We start from the raw sequence: 20,762 nt of genomic DNA on the forward strand, positions 1-20,762 counted from the left end.
AGAGAAGATATCTGCAAATGATATATCCGATAAGGGGTTAATATCCAAAATACATAAATAACTTTTATACATATATATTACAATGAAATATTACTCAGCCATAAAAATGAATGAAATCTTCCCATTTGCAACAACACGGGTGGATCTAGAGGGTATTATGCCAAGTGAAATAAGTCAGAGAAAGATCAGTATCAGATGATTTCACTTATATGTGGAATCTAAAAAACAAAACAAACAGAAACAGACTCATAGATACAAAGAACAAAGGGATATTTGCTAGATGGGAGGAGGGTGGCGGGGGCTGGGCAAACAGGGGAAGGCGATTAAGAGGTACAAACTTCCAGTTATAAAGTAAATAAGTCACAGAGAAGTAATGTACAGCATAAGGAATATAGTCAATACTGAAATAATTTGGATGGTGACAGATGGTTGGTTACTAGACTTTGTCAAGGTGATCGTTTCCTAATGTATTTAAGTGAATCACTATGACTTACACCTGAAACTAATACTGTTCGTCATCTATATCTCAATTTAAAAAAAAAAGTGTGGTCCACAAACTATCTGATACTGTTCATGATGAGGTAAGTACAAAAAATGAGAATATGCATTTAGAAGCTTTTATTGCAATTTGACAGAGTAATTTTACATCTGTTGAATCTAATAAAAATCTCTCTTTTTTAACTTATTTTTCCAATAATTTACTTTTATCATATTTTACAACAGTGCTGATCTGTGACGTGTTGTAAATTTTTAAACCTTCCCTATGGAGTTTGAGAAGCACTGATCTAGAAGACAATTAAATCCAGACTCAGAACAATCTAAATTACAAATACAAATCTGAAAATAATAAGGGTAAATGGGAAGGAAACGCTGGGCATTGGATGAACTTGCCAAAGAAAGAAGATTTATAGAGAGAAAAAGAGGGTTTAGGGCTAAGAAATAAGGAACTTCTACATTTGATGGTTAGGTGGAAGAGGGTGAGCCTGCAAAAGGAAATGATGAAGTATGAACCAAAGGAGGGAGAAAAACTCGGAGATTTTGATGACACATAAGTTAAGAAATAAAGTGTTTCAAGAAGATGAAAATGGCTGACAATACCAAAAGCTGTTGAGGGGTCAAGTAAAGTAATGAAAAATCACCCATTGGATTTACCAACGTGGAGATCATCAGTGACCAGGGCACAGGCAGTTTGCATGGAATAATGAGGTGGATGTCAAATAGGAATAGGCTATGGAGTAAGTGAGAGATGAGGAGACAGGGACCCCTCCTTCTAAGAAGTCTTGCAGTGGAGGGTGGTGATAAGAAGTGTGGAGCTTTTGTTTAAAGATGAAAGAGAAGGGGCTTCCCTGGTGGCGCAGTGGTTGAGAGTCCGCCTGCCGATGCAGGGGACACGGGTTCGTGCCCCGGTCCGGGAGGGCCCGTGAGCCATGGCCGCTGAGCCTACCCGTCTGGAGCCTGTGCTCCGCAACGGGAGAGGCCACAACAGTGCGAGGCCCGCGTACCGGAAAAAAAAAAAAAAAAAAAAAAAAAAGATGAAAGAGAAATCAGTAGGTTTAAATGTCAATGGGAAGGATCCAGTTGAAAAAGAGACTGAATATGCCCAACAGAACAAGTTGTCCTCCAATCCCCAAAAAAGCCTGAAAATACTATGTTAGCTGTTAGATTGTCTTTAGGGTCTGCACTAGACATAAATAAAAATCTTGTCACTAGGTTAATCTGATCCCTTTTTCAAAGCTACAAAACATCACGCCTGCTAAAAGCTTTACCAACTCAATGCTTTTCACTTAAATCCGTTCTCCCAAGGCTGCTGTGATCTAGGTCCATGGCTTTAGAGTCAAATGCATCTGGACTCAAAAAAAGCCTCTGCCATTTAGTTAGGACCTGTGTAACCTGGGGGGAAGGGGGGGGATTGCGTTAACTTTTCTTTCCCTGTAAAATGAGCATAATACAGTACCCATCTCCCAAAGCTCTGCGCAGATACGTGAAATACCCAAGCTCCTGCTAGCACCCGTGCGCACTTAACAGCTGTTTAATTAAATACCAGAACCCGTGTAGTAGGAAAAAAGCCACCTTTCAGTTTTAAAGGCACATTAACGTCTCTTAGGAAGGACGTACCGACAGCGGTACTGAACTGGGCTTCCAGTTTTTTAGTATAGGTATACTATTCTCGCTAGAGACGAGCGACATCGCAGTTAAATACGCCGTTAATCTTAAATAAGGCAAAGCCGTTTCAAGCGCAATTTAGAAATTCAAAGCAATTTACAAAAGAGCCTGACTTAGCCACTAAGTCATTTCTGCCCAACTTCTCTAGTGCAGGCGCGGCTTCAAGTGTCTTACATACTTCTGTGCCTCTCGCACACCCCTGCCTCACCCAACTTTTTAAAAACCTTTACACCTCAAGGCAGAATCGCTAGGTTTTCGTCCTCTCAGGCGGCGCCCCCTCGGCCTCCGGTCTCCCTCTCAGAACTCTTTACCCTTCTCTAAGAAGTTGATCACCACCAGAGTCCCGGCCGCCACGGCAGAAGCTGTGGCCCCCGCAGAAAAGGAAGCAGCGGAGGCCGAGGGCGAACCATTCCCGGCGCTTTGGTTCAACCGTTTTCTGTTCTTCTTGGACGACATGATCCGAAGGCAGCCCGAGAGAAGCAGCGGCAAAGCCGGCTCAACGTGCGCGCTTCGCTGAGAGAAAAACTTCCGGGGCAGAAACCAGCGAGGCTCCGTCCCGCGCCGTAATCCCCTGAGTGGAGCGCAGCAAGAGCGGGAGAACATAGCGTCTTCAGAATCCGCTGTCGTTGAAGAGGTGGAAGACGTTCTGACTTTCGCCAAAGAAGACGGATTAGGTGGACGGAACCCTCATTTAGATTGTAAATTCCTGAAAAACAGGACTTTTTCGTTTCTCCGCCTCCTTCCCTATCCCTGAACAAAATGTCTGTTGAATTAAACTGAGGTGGGGGTGGGGGGAACGGGAGGGAGGGTGAGTGGTGGGAAAGTTTCTGTCGCTTTCCTTGAGCCGGGCAAATTCTTGAGAGGAGCCGGTCGACCGGACTTCGCCGTCTCCTCTACCTAGCGCTGCAGACCCCTGCTCAACTCTGAGAATGGGTGGGTGACACTCTTCTAAAACTTACGGTAGCGCCGTCGCTCACTGGCCGCGTGATTTCGGAGCGTCCGCGTGGGGCACGAGGGCCGGTGCGGAGATGCCGCAGCTACCAAGAGGGGGCTGCTGGCGTGCGGTGCTGGCGCGGGCCCGCCGTGCAGTGCTCTTTGCAGGGCCCCGCGGGGCCTCGGGCGGCCCGGGTTGCGCTTGGGACGCCCCTTCCGGAGCCGGCGAGCTGCGGGGCGAGCTTGACAGATTCGGGGGCGTCTCCGTGCGCCTGGCGCGGCTGGACGCAATGCACCGCTTGGACCCGGTCGCCTTCCAGAGGGTCTTGCAGGGCAAGTGCGCCTGGTCCGAGGCTCCCCTGCCTTTCTAAGGAAGTAACCGCGGCCCCCACCCCCGAGTCGCGCCTGAGGGAAGGAGAGAGGGCGTGCGTGACCCGCAGCCGTTTTCTGCTTTTCGTTCTTGTACCCTTGGCTGGGAGGTCTCTGAGGCGGTTGGGTGAAATGGTGACGAACTCAGACTTTGGGATTGGCAGCCCTTGTTTCTGGTCATCTTTCTAGTGTGTGACCTTGGGCAAGTTCTCTAAACCACCGTTTTCTCATCTGTAAAACCAGGTAATAGGAGCTCATGGGATGGCTGAGAGATAAATTGCATAATGCATATGAAGTGCCTCGCACGGTATCTGCCACGTATTTAACGCTCAGTAAATGTTTGTTGATGTTAACGCTCTTGTTTACTATCACTTACCGACCCTTCGTTTCGCCGGACACTTTGCCCAAGGCAGAACCGTGGCACTTTCTAGTACAGGTGGTGGACAGTGAGTGGGCCAGAGAGGTTCTGAGTGGTCTGTGCACAAATTGGGTCAGGAGCTGTGGCGCCTAGAACTAGAGTTTGCTTTTCCTTAGTAACAAGCCTTTTGTGATTCACCGGGGAGATTGGTGAGTGGTTTCAGTCTCCAGTGGGAAAACTCGCCACTCTCTTTGAACCTTGAGTCCTGTGATAAGAAAGATAACTTGGATGGAGGAGCCTTCACTCTGAGAGCCCATGATTTGGCGGAGCAGCCTGTTTTTCACACTGCCCCTGAGGGCCCTTATAATCAACTTGAAAGCACAGCATGGAAACTCATCCTCTCACACTTAGAGGAAACAAAGTAATCTGTATCCTATGGAGCAATATGGCAAGTGAGCATCTATGGAAATATAACTGAGCTAGTCGTTTTCATCTTCAACCATCCTCAGTTCTAAACTGTTTACCTCTTCACCTTGTTTTCTCTCCTGGGGAACAGCTGCTAACTACAACAGTGTTAACAGTACGAGAATCAAATGTTCATCCTCTAATATGAGCACGTTTGTGTGGGTAGACACAGGTATTTATTGTACACACTTGTTACTTGTTAGTGATTAAAGCATTACCTCAGTCAGGAAGGCAAAGCAGAAAGTGGGTTGGATTTGGAGCCACACATCCAGGTTTCAAGTCCCAGGTTCTGCCACATGCTTAACCAGGCATTAGGAAAATCACTGAAAATATTTGCCTCTTAGGTTGCTCATGTGAATAATGCCCACTCTAACTACTTTACTGGATAGATGTGGTAATCAAAGATAAATTACATGAAACTAATTTATAAACTCTGAAGTACCATATTCTTTTGTATCTTTTTAATAAATTCTTTTGTACTTACTAAGTGCTAGACACTTTTAAGAACTTCAAAAGTATTGATTCATTTAATCCTCATACCTGTGAAGTAGGTACTATTATTATCCCCATTTCAAAGATGATGGTACTAAGAGACAGATTAACTTCCCCTGACTCTAGAATTTGTTCTTGGATGCACTATAAGAGCTATTGCTGTTTTTTTTGTTGTTGTTGTTGTTATTGAGTCAAACAAAAGTGAATGGTATTGCCTATAAAAAGAATCTTAAAATTATCTGAGAAGAAAGCCTGGTAGGAAATCTAAATGTATTCTTTCTTTTCAAGTAAATAGAACTGATTGCCTATAATGTATTAGCAATAGTTGTTTTGCACCTTTACATGTTGAGGTCTATTCTTTTACTGTTCCTGTTACTGGTAACTAAAGTTAGATGGATGAAGAGGTAATATGTTGCTAAGCTTCACATATATCTGCATCAGTGGAGAAATAACACTGGTTCTGGTTGTTGCTGTGCCACTCACTAGCTGTGTGAGTTTAGACAAGCAAGTCATTGAATAGGAATTGAGCCCCAGTGCATAATCTCATGTTAACCTGGAGGATTGCAAATGCACAAAATATTAATTAGGATTAGAAAAACAGACAGTAACAGGTGTCATCGGGCAATGTGTAGTAAGTTTTAGTAAATCTACTAGAAGGTAGTCCTTAGTTTCATATTTGGAAAGCACGTGAGGAAAGCTTATTGTCAAAGAGGTGGTATGTGAGCTCACTTTGAGGGCTGGATCTGAGCAGAGGGATGAGGGAAAGAGGAGGAAAAAGCATTGAAGTTTATTAGTGGAAAAGAGAAGAAAGAAAGCATTTTTAAAAGGATTCTTAGGCTGTGAGCATTGGAGCCATAAAAATGCCTGTAAGCAAAACTAAGGTGGCTGGTGTAGGAGTCAGTTTTGAATATAGGTGTGAAGTTTGAGGCAGCAGCCTTCAGAAGATGCGAGCAGCTGAAGAGCAAAAAAAATTCAGTGTTCAGTGAGGTCAGGACTAGGTTGTTAGTTGTTAGCTGAAGCAGTAGCAGTGGACAGATTCTCCAAGCCAGAGTGTAAAGAGAAAAAATAGGAAACAAGTGACTATACTTGTAGAACTTCAGCTTTTTCGTTTGATTGGAATGATTGGGAAGGAGGACACGGGAACTTTCTGGGGTGATAGAAATGTTCTGTAACCTGGACTGGAGTGTGGGTGGCACAGATGTATGCATAGGTCAAAACTCATCAAATGTTCACTTAAGGTTTGTGCATTTCACTTTATGTAATTCTGTGTCAGTTTTTTAAAAGATCTGATCAGAGAAGAATTGATGTGAGAAGGATCTGAAGGGGCGCCACAGCCCCAAATCAAAAGGTCCGTTAAATTAAGGCTCCCACATTGTCTGTCACTGTGTTAGGCACACTGACTTCAAAAAGGTAGAGAAAGATGGTCCTTAACCAAGAGATGCTTACTGCAGAGGCCATAGAAGAGGAGGGAAAGGAATCTAACCATTAAATAAATCATCAAGTCTTTCCCCCTCTCTCCACACACACTTTACAGGATTGTTGTAAAGATCGCGATGGTGGATGGAGAAAGTGATCTGAAAAGTTTTTCTAAAACTGTGGAAGTATTCATTTCTTCACCTATAAATTAGGGGTGATAATACCTGCCTTTCATGTTGTGAGAACTTAATGAAACAGTGTATCTAAAATGTCTGGAATTTAGTAAGGGCCATATAAATGTTAGCATCTTTTTTCCCTGGCTCAATCTCAAGTAATAAAGTAAGAGAATTTAAAGTCAAAGACCGAAAATCTATTTTAATGTTTGTCATGGTATAATTTGTAATAAAGGAAAGTTAGAAACAATCTAAACATCCAAAAGTAGGAGATCAGTTAAGTAGTTTATGGTATACCTATATGAGGAAAATTACACAGTCATTAAAAATGTGTGTACATTAAAGAATTTTAATGGCATAGCAAAACGTTTATAATATGTAGTTAAAAAAATGTTGTAATTATATATGGTATGTCAATTCCAAAATTATATTCATGCAAAAAATGTCGATTTTAAATTTGTGTGCTAATGTGAAGTTTTGATTTCTTCATTGTACTTTATTTTGAAAATTTTCTAAAACTACCATACATTATTTAACAAGAGTTACATTTTTCACCTTGAAATGTATAAACCAAAAAAATATATATATGTGTGTGTGTATATATATGTGTGTGTGTGTGTGTGTGTGTGTATATATATATATATATATATACACACACACACACACACACACACATATATATTAGAGACAGGACTTTTAAAGGAAGAGTAAAAGACCATAATAGTCATTTATAAAGATGAAAACCAAGATTGTTAAAAGGAACAACAATGAAACGGTGTTTTATTTAAATCAGTTTATTTGTTCATTCTAATACAATTATTGCGCACCAGTTATGTGCCAGGTATTGTGTCAGGTGATATATAAAGATCATCACTATATTGACTTTATTTTCAAGGAATTCAGTCTGGTGGAAAAAATCATATATAATTATAATAAAATGTGGTAGTTTACGTTCTGCTGATGTATGTGAACAGTACATTTTGCGATTCCCCCGTGCCGCCCGCCCGCCCCCCCGCCCCCAAAGAGAGCTAACTAGTAAGGGAAGTGGAGCTTAAACTTGGCTTCCTGGAGGAGGTGACACCCAGACATGAGTTTTACTTTATTCCACTCCTCTCACTGGAAAATATTTACAGATGTTTATCTTCTGCGTTTTAGCTGCAATACAGAAATGGAGATCAGAAGGTAGAGTAGCAGTATGGCTGCACATTCCCATCCTCCAAAGTCGACTTATTGCCCCTGCCGCTTCCCTGGGCTTCTGCTTTCACCACGCAGAATCGGACTCATCCACGCTGACTCTGTGGCTGGGAGAGGGGCCCAGCAGATTACCAGGATATGCTACACATCAAGTGGGAGTTGCAGGTCTGTTTCAAACTAATATTAATCACAGTTAAAAGGTTCACCCAGTTTCTTCTTACAGATGAGCCAGTAGTTGGTTCATGTGGAATGAATAAGTTGATTAAATGATTGTCCTCCTTGGAACTGCAGCTAGTATTGATACTTTAAATAGATGAAGTTTGCCTTATGAATCAAAAGAGGGCAGCACAGAGAACAATCAAGTTTAGTTTTCCAAAGGATATGTTTGAACATGTTTTTCATGGATATGTGAACTTCACTACTGAAATAGTAACAATGAATTGGGATCAGGGAATAGATTCATTTCATTATGGTAAAACATATTAGTACTAATTATGTGATTTAGTAAAATAAAAGATAACTTTTAAGTTGAATTTAAGGCAAAGCAAACCAGTTTTTCAGTGATTTGAACATTACTTCTTAGAGACATTTACATTAAGTCATTGTGCCAAACAGTTGTTTTAAAATAGCATAATTTAAATACAGAATTTTGAAGTCACTGAGACAGTCTTGAGAGAAGACTTGCTTTAGGTGAAGACAGGAGTTCTCACATTGTAGAGAGTGCATCAGAATCACCGGGAGGGCTTGTTAAAACAGATTGCTGGGCCCCAGCCCCAAGAGTTTCTCATTCAGTTGGTCTGGGGCGGGGCCTGAGAATTGCTTTTTCTAATAAGTGCTCTGCTGCTACAGCTGCTAGTGTTGATGCTGGTCCTAGGACTACCCTTTGAGAACCAGGGTTAAGAAAACTAGATTTCCAAAAAAACAAAAATAGCAAAGGATCCTTATGATTTACTATGAAATAAAGCAGTAATATGTATTATTAGTAATTTATTAATAATAGTATTATTTGCCTTTATATAATTTGCAAGAGTTTTTAAAGGTAGTTTGCATCTTTGAAGTGTTTTAAAGGAGTTGTTCAAGGATTTCTGTTTTCTCTGTCCACGGTCTCACTCCCCTCTAGCAAGTAGAGGCAATTCAGCAACTTCCCATTCAGCTCTACTTCAAAAGACCACTTGAAAATTTGATGGCAGCCTTACACTTCGTGGAAAAGACATAGAGATAATTATCAATTCATTGGTACAGACTTTCAAAGCAGAGTTTCCAGTTAGTACTACAGATTTGGTAATATATGCATAAAGAGTATCCTATGAAGAACTTGTTTATAACCAAGTACAGTATGGTATATTAGAGTTAAGATATGCCACAGGAGTTCAGGGAATGAGAGGTCGGAAACTTCATGAGAGTCTTGAAGGCCAGCTAGGATTTGAAGTGGCTGTTGGGATCAGGAGGTTGTGTAAGGAATTCTTCTGGGAAGGTACAGAGTTTTTAGGTGAAGAGAGAATAGCTGACACTTGTTTATAAGCTGCAGAAGGCGTAGCTGGTGAAGGGAGTCACAGCCCGCCACCCCAAGTGCCCCTTTGGCACGTTGATCATTCTGAGCTTTCTGCCTAAAGCAGAGTATAAATTTCTTCTACCACGAAGAGGAGAACATTCTTGTCACTGGAGCTGGGGAGTTGGCACAGAGATGAATCTGTGCAAACAGCCATTATATTCTGTTAGTTCCCCATATAGTTCCTAGTCACTTTTTCACAGTTTATCTTCCTTAGCCCACACCCCTTTTCCTCTTGTCATTTCTGCACAATTTATCCCTCTTTCTTAAAATGGAACATAAGCCCCTGGGTCTAACACTTTGGGGGGATCTTCACTTCTTTCTATGAAGTTCTCCACCCCTACTCAGGCCACGTAAAATTATTAACATCAAATAAAATATATATACTTCTTATCCATTTATCTGTACTTTGTCAGTTCAACTCACAGGTCCCAGACACAGAACCTAAGTGGGTAGAAGAAAATCTTTCCTCCCCTACACTGGAATGGAGTGAGCTATGGCTCTCTTTCTGTTCTTCATGCAGCAAGCTTTTATCTGCCTCAGAGCCTTTAAACCTACTGGCTCCTCTTCCTTCAGTGCTCTTCCCCAGAGCTTTGTTTATTGAGCTCTTTAGAGCTGAAATATCTCCTCAGAAAAGCTCCTGACGTTACTGCATAAAATAGAGTCCTCCCACCTGCCAGTCCCATCATCCTTTGTCCCTTTATCCTCTGTTTTTCTTTATAGTACTTATCACAGTTTGAAATTGTCATATACTTAATTGACCCCACAATAATATAAACTCCACGAAGGCAGGTATTTTATCTGTCTTGTTTACCATTTTATCCTCAGGCTAAACACAGTGTCTGGTATAAAGTAGGTGCTCAATAAGTATTTCTCGAATGGTTAGGTAGATCTTCAGTTGGCAATGTCAGCCCTCTGAAAAGGCAGTTGTAGTGTGGTGAAGGGGCAGTGTCGCACAGTGAGAAGAATACCTGCTTGGGACCCAGACAGGACGTCAGTTTTAGGGCTTTGTGAACTTGGGCACTCAAAATTATACCACTCACAGGATTATTATGAGGAATAGCTGAGATAATGCACCTAAGGCACTTAGTACAGTACCTGACTAATCATAATATAATAACCTCTATTTAATCCCTGATCTCTTTGGGTTTATTTAACTTTTATGTTGTGACCAACAGGGGTCGCTCACATTGTGTTTAGCTGTGCTGATTTTGGCCCATGTTTATAGTGAATTAGGAAACAGTTCAATTTGAGCAATCACAAATTATTAAAATTTAAGAATAGGTTTTCCTGGCATTCTGTCCCTTGTAAAGTCCAATTAAATTACAGTTTATATTTTCTAATAGAATCCAACATTAAATTATATCTCACTTTGTGGCTTTCCTTCTTGGCTTTGAAATACTAAAATGTGGTGTTTCAATTTCAGAGAACATTGTTCTTCCTTCTGTTGCATGTATCTATTCCCTACTATATTTTACCTTTACATAGTACTTATCACCATCTCATGTTCTATGTAATTAATTTTTTATTTATTTGTCACCTCCTCAAACACACACCAGAACACGAACCCCATAACAATGGGGAATTTTATTTTGTTCACCACTATATCCCTAGCACCTAGAAAAGTACCTGACACATAATAGGATCTCAATTAACATGCTATACATAGAACCTGTATGTATTATATATAGGAGCTCGGTTAATATTAAAAGAATGGATGAATAAGTGGAAAATATGTTTTTAACAGTATCTTCCCACATTATGTAAATACAAATAATTTTAAAATTATAACATTTAAAGGAACCTAATACAAATCATTAGTGTCATTTGTATTTTTGACCTAGGATTACCCAAAGAGAGAAAAAAAAAATTATTTTTGAGTCGCTAACATCTAGTAAAATGCCTAGTACACTGGGCAATGTATATGATGAATGAATAAATGAAAGCAATGGACTAGAACTTAAATATAAATATTCCAAAGCAATATTTTGGTAAGTTATAACATTGTGTACATAACATGGTAAAGAAATTTAAGTGCTTTAAGGAGGAGGTCTTGAACTGAATATTGAGATATTTGAGATTTGGATCATCAGGGAGCACAGCCCATGTTTATACATAGTGATTCAAGGAATAAAAATGAGAATGGAAAAGTCAGTTCATTGATTCAATAAATCTTTTTAGGCATTTAAAATTGGACACTAATAGATGATCTTATTTGCAAAACAAATAGAGACGCAGACATAGAGAACAAACATATAGACACCAAAGGAGGAAGTGGTGGTGGTGGGGATGAATTGGGAGATTGGGACTGACACATATACACTATTGATACTAGCATAAAAATAGATAACTAATGAGAACCTGCTGTATAGCACAGGGAACTCTACTCAGTGCTCTGTGGTGACGTAAACGGGAAGGAAATCCAAAAAAAAGGGATATATGTATACATATAGCTGATTCATTTTGCTGTACAGTAGACACTAACACAACATTGTAAAGCAACTATACGCCAATAAAACTTAATTTAAAAAAAATAAAATTGGACACTAAACACTAAAAAAGTATAGAAAGATTAATTTATACTGTCAGGAATAGATGATCTAGAGAAGGAGATGCAAATGATTATCCTACGAGTTAGCATGTGCTAGAACCATCATTGGTACTCTAAGTTGTTAAAAGAACCTAGATAACTGAGCAACTGATTTCTTGCTGGAGAAATTTACAACTCTTCATGAATGAGGTGGTTATTTGAACTAGGCCTTCAGGGATGGGTAGGATTTTGATGACCACAGGTAACAGTGTGGGAGTAGTCTGAGGTGAATGAAATTCGTATTTCTCAATTATCTTCCCCCCCCAACAGGAGCTGTATTTGATGAAAATACTAGAAAAATATTGGTTGTACAAGATCGAAATAAAGTAAGTTGTTTCTGCTTTATAAATTGCTTTCTAAATGGTCTATCTAGAGAAAAAGTGTAGAATTTTGATATGCTCAAAGAATTATAGAAAGATATTTTTTTAATTTACTCTGATCAATATTTTTTTATTGACATATGCTTGATTTACAATGTTGTGATTTCTGCTGTACAGCAAAGTGATTCAGTCATATATATATATTCTTTTTTTAAATATTCTTTTCCATTATGGTTTATCATAGAATATTGAGTATAGTTCTCTATGCTATACATTAGGACCTTGTTGTTTATCCCCTGTACATATAAAAGCTTACATCTGTTAACCCCAACCTCCCACTCCATCTCTCCCCCAACCCTTTCCCCCTTGGCAACCACCAGTCTGTTCTCTATGTTCATGAGTCTGTTTCTGTTTCATAGACAGGTTCATTTGTGTCATATTTTAGATTCCACACATAAGTGATATCATATGGTATTTATCTTTCTCTTTCTGACTGACTTAGTATGATAATCCGTAATTGTATCCATGTTGCTGCAAATGGCATTATTTTGTTCTTTTTTATGGCTGAGTAGTATTCTATTGTATATATGTACCACATCTTCTTTATCCATTCATCTGTCAGTGGACATTTAGGTTGTTTCCTAGTCTTGGCTGTTGTGAATAGTGGTGCTGTGGTATGAGGGAGTGTTCTAATTTCATTGATTTACATGTGGCTGTCCTACTTTGCCAACATCATTTGCTGAAGAGACTGTCTTTTTCCCATTGTATATTCTTGCCTTATCAAAGATTAATTGACCGTAGGTATGTGGGTTTATTTCTGGGCTCTCTATTCTGTTCCATATTTCTGTTTTTGTGCCAATACCATGCTGTTTTGATGACTATAGCTTTGTAGTATTGTCTGAAGTATGGCAGGGTTATACCTCCTGCTTTTTTCTTTTTCTTGAGGATTGCATTGGCAATTCTGGGTCTTTTATGGTTCCATATGAATTTTGGGATTTTTCTGGTTCTGTGAAAAATGTCATGGCTAATTTGATATGGACCGCATTAAATCTGTAGATCACTTTGGGTAGTATGGCCATTTTAACAATATTAATTCTTCCAATCCAAGAGCGTGGGATATCTTAGAAAGATATTTTTAAAGTCATTTCTAAGGAGTTGTTGATCATTTGGATACTTATTTAATCCAAAAAACACTTATCCAGGCCTTAAAAATGTCAGAGTAACCTCAGTATTCCTAAGTATTATTTTATGACTACAAAAAAATTATAAATGGCTGTATTTAATTAGGAAGACAAACTCTGTTTCTAACAAGCTGTTAAGATATTATTCCACTCATTCAATATTCATCGAGCTCCTACTCTGAACCAGGTGCTAAGAATACAAAGATTAATAAGACAGTATCCCTGATGTCCTGTAGCTTACTATCCATTTGGGAAAGTAGTCATACAACAGATTGTTAACAATTAACTTCGCCTTTAAAAAGCCCCTAAAGACTTCTCCTTGGAAGTAACATTTAAACTGGGTCTTGAAGAATGAGTAGGAGATTCGAGGCAAAACAAAAACAAAACAAAAACCAGTGTGGGGAAGGGAGGTGGGGTAGAAAAACAGACTGAGAAAATTAGAATTGCATATATAAAGGCACAGAGTTCAGAAAGGGGCTGATATGGTGTCTTAGTCCATTCATTCTGCTATAACAAAAATACCATAGACTGGATAGCAAAACATTTTTTTTCCTAATTATTATTTTATTTTGGAGTATAGTTGATTAACAATGTTGTGTTAGTTTTAGGTGTACAGCAAAGTGATTCAGTTATACATATACATGTATCTATTATTTTTCAAATTCTTTTCCCATTTAAGTTATTAAAGAATATTGAGCAGAGTTCCCTGTGCTATACAGTAGGTCCCTGGTGATTATTTTATACATAGTGGTGTGTATATGTTAATCCAAAACTTCTAATTTATCTCTCCCCACCACGTTTCCCCCACCTGGCAACCGCAAATCTGCTTTCAAAGTCTGTAATTCTGTTTCTGATTTGCAAATAAGTTCATTTGTCTCTCTTTTTTTTTTTTTTAGACATTTCACACATAAGTGACATCATATGATATTGTCATTGTCTGACTTCATTTAGTATGATAATGTCTAGGTCCATCCATGTTGCTGTAAATGGCATTATTTCATTCTTTTTTTTATGGCTGAGTAATAGTCATTGTGTATATATATACCACATCTTCTTTACCTGTTCATCTGTCCATGGAAGTTTAGGTTGCTTTCATGTCTTGGCTATTGTAAATAGCGTTGCAATGAACACCGGGTTGTATGTATCTTTTCGAATCATGCTTTTCTTTGGATATATGCCCAGGAGTGGATTGCTGGATCATATGGTAATTCTATATTTAATTTTTTAAGGAACCTCCATACTGTTCTCTGTAGTGACTGTACCAACTTACATTCCCAGCAACAGTGTAGGAGTGTTCTCTTTTCTGCACACCCTCTCCAGCATTTATTGTTTGTAGACTTCTTGATGATGGCCATTCTGACCGGTGTGAGGCAATACCTCATTGTAGTTTTGATTTGCATTTCTCTAAAAATTAGTGATGTTGATCATCTTTTCATGTATTTGTTGGCCATCTGTCTTCTTTGGAGAACTATTTAGGTCTTCTGCCCATTTTTTCATTGGGTTGTTTGGGGTTTTTTTGATATTGAGCTGCATGAGTTGTTTGTATATTTTGGAGGTTAATCCCTGGTTGGTAGCTTCATTTGCAAATATTTTCTCCCATTCTGAGGGTTGTCTTTTTGTCTTGCTTATGGTTTCCTTTGCTATGCAAAAACTTTTAAGTTTAATTATGTCTCATTTTTTATTTTCATTACTCTAGGAGGTGGGTCAGAAAAGATCTTGCTGAGATTTATGTCAAAGAGTATTCTGCCTATGTTTTCCTCTAAGAGTTTTATAATGTCCAGCCTTACACTTAGGTCTTTAATCCATTTTGAGTTTATTTTTGTATATGGTGTTAGGGAGTGTTCTAATTTCATTCTTTTTTTTTTTTTTTTTTTTTTTTGCTGTATGCGGGCCTCTCACTGTTGTGGGCTCTCCCGTTGCAGAGCGCAGGCTCAGCAGCCACGGCTCATGGGCCCCCAGCCGCTCCGCGGCATGTGGGATCTTCCCAGACCGGGGCACGAACCTGTGTCCCCTGCATCAGCAGGCGGACTCTCAACCACTACACCACCAGGGAAGCCCTCTAATTTCATTCTTTTACATGTAGCTGTCCAATTTTCCCAGCACCACTTTTTGAAGAGACCGTCTTTTCTCCATTGCATGTTCTTGCCTCCTTTGTCATAGATTAGGTGACCATAGGTGGGTGGGTTTATCTCTGGGCTTTCTATCCTGTTCCATTGATGTGTATTTCTGTTTTTGTGCCAGTACCATACTGTCTTGATTACTGTAGCTTTGTAGTATAGTCTGAAGTCAGGGAGCCTGATTCCTCCAGCTCCGTTTTTCTTTCTCAAGATTGCTTTGGCTCTTCAGGGTCTTTGGTATTTCATACAAATTGTAAAATTTTTTATTCTAGTTCTGTGAAAAATGCCATGGGTAATTGGATAGGGATTGCATTGAATCTGTAGATTGCTTTGGGTAGTATAGTCATTTTCACAATATTGATTCTTCCAATCCAAGAACATGGTATGTCTCTCCATCTGTTTGTGTCATCTTCCATTTCTTTCATCAGCATATTATAGTTTTGAGAGTACAGGTCTTTTGCCTCCTTAGATTTTTCTTGTTCCCTGAAATAAGCTTGTATCACTATAAACTTCCCTCTTAGAACTGCTTTTGCTGCGTCCCAAAGGTTTTGGATTGTCGTCTTTTCGTTGGTAGGTATTTTATTCTTTTTGATGCAATGGTAAATGGGATTGTTTCTTTAATTTCTCTTTCTGATCTTTCATTGTTAGTGTATAGGAATGCAAGAGATTTCTGTGTGTTAATTTTGTATGCTGCAACTTTACTGAATTCGTTGATGAACTCTAGTAGTTTTCTGTTGGCATCTTTAGGACTTCCTATGTATAATCTCATGTCATCTGCAAACAGTGACAGTTCTACTTCTCCAATTTGGATCCCTTTTATATCTTTCTCTTCTGCGATTGCTGTAACTAGGACTTCCAAAATTATGCTGAATAAAAATGGTGTGAGTGTACATCCTTGTCTTGTTCCTGATCTTAGAGGAAATGCTTTCAGCTTTTCACCATTGAGAATGATGTTAGCTGTAGGTTTGTCATATGTAGCCTTTATTATGTTGAGGTAGGTTCCCTCTGTGCCCACTTTCTTGATAGTTTTTATCATAAATCAGTGTTCAATTTTGTCAAAAGCTTTTTGTGCATCTATTGAGATGATCATAGGGTTTTTTTATTTTTATTCTTCAGTTTCTTAATGTTGTTTATCACACTGATTGACTTGTGGATATTTAAGAACCTTGCATCCCTGGGATAAATCCCACTTGATCATGGTGTATGATTCTTTTAATGTATTGTTGGATTCAGTTTGCTAGTATTTGATTGAGGATTTTTGTGTCTATGTTCATCAGTGATATTGGCCTGTAAATTTGTGTGTGTGTGTGGTATCTTTGTCTGGTTTTGGCCTCATGGAATGAATTTAGGAATGTTCCTTCCTCTGAAATTTCTTGGAAGAGTTTCAGAAGGAGAGGTGTTAACTCTTTTCTAAATGTTTGGTAGAATTCACCTGTGAAACCACCTGGTCCTGGACGTTTGTTTGGTGGGGGTTTTTTAATCACAGCTTCAATTTCAGTATTTGTGAATGGTCTGTTCATATTTTCTATTTTTTCCTGGTTCAGTCTTGGGAGATTGGACCTTAGAATTTATCATTTTATTGGCATATAGTTGCTTTTAGTAGTCTCATATGATCTCATGTATTTCTACGGTGTCTGTTGTAACTTCTTTTTTATTTCTAATTTTATTGATTTGAGTTCTCTCCCTTTTTTTCTTGATGAGTCTGGCAAAAGATTTATCAGTTTTGTTTATCTTTTCACAGAACCATCTTTTAGTTTTGATCTTTGCTGTTGTTTTCTTCATCTCTGTTTCATTTATTTCAGCTCTGATCCTTATGGTTTCTTTCCTTCAACTAACTTGGGGTTTTGTTTGCTCGTCTTTCTCTACTTGTTTTAGGTATAAGGTTAGGGTGTATATTTGAGATTTTTCTTGCTTCCTGAGATAAGCTTGTATCACTATAAACTTCCCTCTTAGAGCTGCTTTTGCTGCATCCCACAGGTTTTGGATCATTGTGTTTTCATTTTAATTTGTCTCTAGGTATTTTTTGATTTCCTCTTAGAATTCTTCAGTGGTCCATTGGCTGTTTAGTCGCATATTGTCTAGTCTCCACATGTTTGTGTTTTTTACAATTTTTTTCTTGTATGTGATTTCTAATCTCAAAACGTTGTGGTTGGAAAAGGTGCTTGATATAATTTCAGTTTTCTTAAATTTACCGAGGCTTGATTTGTGGCCCAAGGTGTGCTCTATCCAGGAGAATGTTCCATGTGCACTTGAGAGGAATGTGTATTCTGCTGCTTTCAGATGGAAAGTTCTGTAAATATCAATTAAGTCTGTGTGGTCTAATGTGTTATTTAAGGTCTGTGTTTCCTTATTGATTTTCTCTCTGGATGATCTGTCCGTTGATGAAAGTGGGTTGTTAAAGTTCCCCACTATTATTGTGCTACTGTCAATTTCTCCTTTTATGGCTGTTAACATTTGCTTCATACATTGAGTTCCTCTCTGTTGGGTGCATATGTATTTACAATTGTTATATTTTCTTATACTGATCCCTTGATCCTTATGTAGTATCCTTCTTTGTCTCTTATAACAGTCTTTAAAGTCTGTTTTGTCTGATTTGAGTACTGTTGCTCCAGCTTTCTTTTGATTTCCATTTGCATGGAATACCTTTTTCCATCCCCTCACTTTCAGTCTGTATGAGTCCCTAGATCTGAAATGTGTCTCTTGTAGCCTGCGTATATATGGGTCTTGTTTTTGTATCCATTCAGCCAGTCTCCGTCTTTTGGTTGGGCCATTTAATCCATTTACGTTTAAGGTAATTATCGATATGTATGTTCTTATTGCCAATTTTGTTAGTTGTTTTGGGTTTGTTTTTGTAGGGTTTCTTTTCTTCCCTTCTTCTTTTGTTCTCTTGTGATTTGATGACTATCTTTTCTGTTGTGTTTGGATTGCTTTTTCTTTTTGTGTGTGTATCTATTGCAGATTTTCAGTTTGCAGTTCCCATGAGGTTTTGATGTAGCAGGCCATATATATATATATATGAGATTGTTTTAAGTTGCTGGTCTCTTAATTTCCAAACCATTTCCAATATCCTCCATTTGTACTCTGCTTTGCTCACAATTTCTGGTTTTCCTATCATATTTGTGTGTAGATGATTTCAACCTTAAATGTATGTTTGCCTTTACCAGTGAGGTTTGTCATTCATAATTTTCTAGTTTCTAGTTGTGACCTTTTCTGCCTAGAGAAGTTCCTTTACCATTTATTGTAAAGCTAGTTTGGCAGTGCTGAATTCTCTTAGCTTTTGCTTGTCTGTAAAGGTTTTAATTTCTCCATCAAATCTGAATGAGAGCCTTACTGGATACAGTATTCTTTGTTCTAGGTTTTTCCCTTTCATCTCTTTAAATATATCGTGCCACTTCCTTCTTGCCTGAATAGTTATTGCTGAAAACTCAGCTGTTAACCTTATGGGGATTCCCTTGTATTTTATTTGATGCTTTCCTCCTTCACAGTTCCCTCCCTGGGGCTCAGGTCCCATTGAATTCCTTTCTCTCTCCTTTTTTTCCTTTATTCTTTTGTCTTACTCGGTTATGTGGAAGTTTTCTTGCCCATTCTGCCAGCATTCACTAGATGTTCTGTGTGAATCATTCCACTTGTCAATGTGTTTTTGATGTATTTGTGGTAGGAGGTAAACCTCTAATAGTTTTGTGTGGAGTCTTGAGGGTTTCCTATATGGAGTATTATGTCATCTGCGTATAAATACAATTTTGCCTCTTCCCTTCTGGTTTGGATACTTTTTATTTCTTGTCTCATTGCTGTGGCTAGGACTGCCAATACTATGTTGAATAGAAATGGTGAGAGTGGGCATCCTTATCTTGTTCCAGAATTAGTGGGATGGCTTTCAGCTTTTCACCATTGAGTATTATGTTGGCTGTGGGTTTGTCTTAAGTGGCTTTTATTACAGAGGTATTTTCCCTCTATACCCACTTTGTTGAGAGTTTTTTCATGAATGGATGTTGAATGTTGTCAAATGCTTTTTCTGCATCTGTTGAGATGACCATGTGGTTTTTGTCTTTCCTTTTGTTAATGTGGTGTATCACGTTGATTGATCTGCATATGTTGAACCATTCTTGCAACCCTGGAATTAATCCAACTTGATCATGGTGTTTGATTTTTGTATGTATTATTGGATTTGGTTTTCTAGTATTTTGTTGAGGATTTTGCATCTATGTTCATCAAAGATGTTGGCCTGTAATTTTCTTTTTTTGTAGTGTCTTTGTCTGGTTTTGGTATTACGGTGATGGTCGCTTCATAGAATGAATTTGGGAGTGTTCCCTCCTCCTCGGTTTTTTGGAATAGTTTGAGAAGGATACGTATAAGTTCTTCTTTCTGTGTTTGCTAGAATCCCCCAGCGAAGCCGTCCAGTCCTGGGTTATTGTTTGCAGTTTTTTAAATTACAGATTCTATTTCACATCTAGAGGTTGATCTGTTCAAGTTACCTATTTCTTCTTAACTCAGTTTTGGCAGGCTGTATGTTTCTAAAATTTGTCCGTTTCTTCTAGGTTGTTTAATTTGTTGGCATATAACTGTTCATAGGATTCTCTTAGGATTTTTTTTTTCTTATTTCTGGTGGTATCAGTTGTTATTTCTTCTCTTTCATTTCTTAATTTGTTTATTTGGGTCCTCTCTCTTTTTTTCTTGATGAACCTGCCTAGAGGTTTGTCAATTTTGTTTATCTTTTCAAAAATGCAGCTCTTGCCTTTATTGATCTTTTCTCTTGTTTTTTTGGATCTCTCTTCTATTTCCTCTCTGATCTTTATTATTTCTTTCCTTCTGCTGACTTTGCTGACTTTGGATTTTGTGCATTCTTTTTCTAAAATTCTTTCAGTTGGTAGGTTAGGTTGTTTATTTGAGATTTTTTTTGTTTCTTGAAGAAGTCCCGTATCGCTATGAACTTCCCTCACAGAACTGCTTTTGCTGCATCCTATGGATTTTGTAAGGTTGTGTTTTTATTTTCATCTGTCTCGGTATTTTCTGATTTCCTCTTTGATTTCATTGTTGACCCATTGGTTTTTTAGTAGCATATTGTTTAGTCTCCATGTGTTCATTCTTTTCCCAATTTTCTTTCTGTGGTTAATTTCTAGTTTCATGTAGTCAGAAAAGATGCTTGAGGTAAGTTCTATCCTCTTAAATTTGTTGAGGCTTGTTTTGTGTCCTAGTATGTGTTTTATCCTAGAGAATGTTCCATGTGCACTTGAGAAGAATTTTTTTTTTTTTTTTGGATGTAGTGTCCTGTAAACATCAATTAAGTCCAACTGGTCTGTTGTGTCTTTTAGGACCTCTGTTGCTTTATTGATTTTCTGTCTGTAATATCTGTCAATATCAGTGGGGTGTTAAAGTCTCCTACCATTATTGTATTTCTGTCAGTTTCTCCCTTTATGTCTGTTATGTATTTGTTTTATATATTTA

At 38.4% G+C, this 20,762-nt stretch overlaps 2 protein-coding genes across 3 annotated transcripts in view; one reads left to right on the forward strand and one right to left on the reverse strand.

Annotated features, from left to right (window-relative positions):
• The window catches only part of AFG2A (AFG2 AAA ATPase homolog A), a gene marked incomplete at both ends in the record, with an annotated part of 340,106 nt that extends 337,487 nt beyond the window's left edge, over positions 1–2,619 (reverse strand). For both annotated transcript variants that reach the window (XM_079716599.1, XM_079716598.1), the window contains one exon: positions 2,475–2,619. In XM_079716599.1, coding sequence (XP_079572725.1) covers positions 2,475–2,619 — 145 coding nt within the window. The remainder of the gene's footprint in view (positions 1–2,474) is intronic.
• A 572-nt stretch (positions 2,620–3,191) lies between these two features.
• Positions 3,192–20,762, forward strand: part of NUDT6 (nudix hydrolase 6) — a gene marked incomplete at its 5' end in the record, with an annotated part of 34,189 nt that continues 16,618 nt past the window's right edge. The window contains 3 exons of the mRNA XM_079708213.1: positions 3,192–3,429; positions 7,525–7,728; positions 11,973–12,028. Of these exons, the coding sequence (XP_079564339.1) occupies positions 3,192–3,429; positions 7,525–7,728; positions 11,973–12,028 (498 nt within the window). The remainder of the gene's footprint in view (positions 3,430–7,524; positions 7,729–11,972; positions 12,029–20,762) is intronic.

Source organism: Hyperoodon ampullatus, assembly GCF_949752795.1.
Source record: "Hyperoodon ampullatus genome assembly, chromosome: 1".
Taxonomy (NCBI): domain Eukaryota; kingdom Metazoa; phylum Chordata; class Mammalia; order Artiodactyla; family Ziphiidae; genus Hyperoodon; species Hyperoodon ampullatus.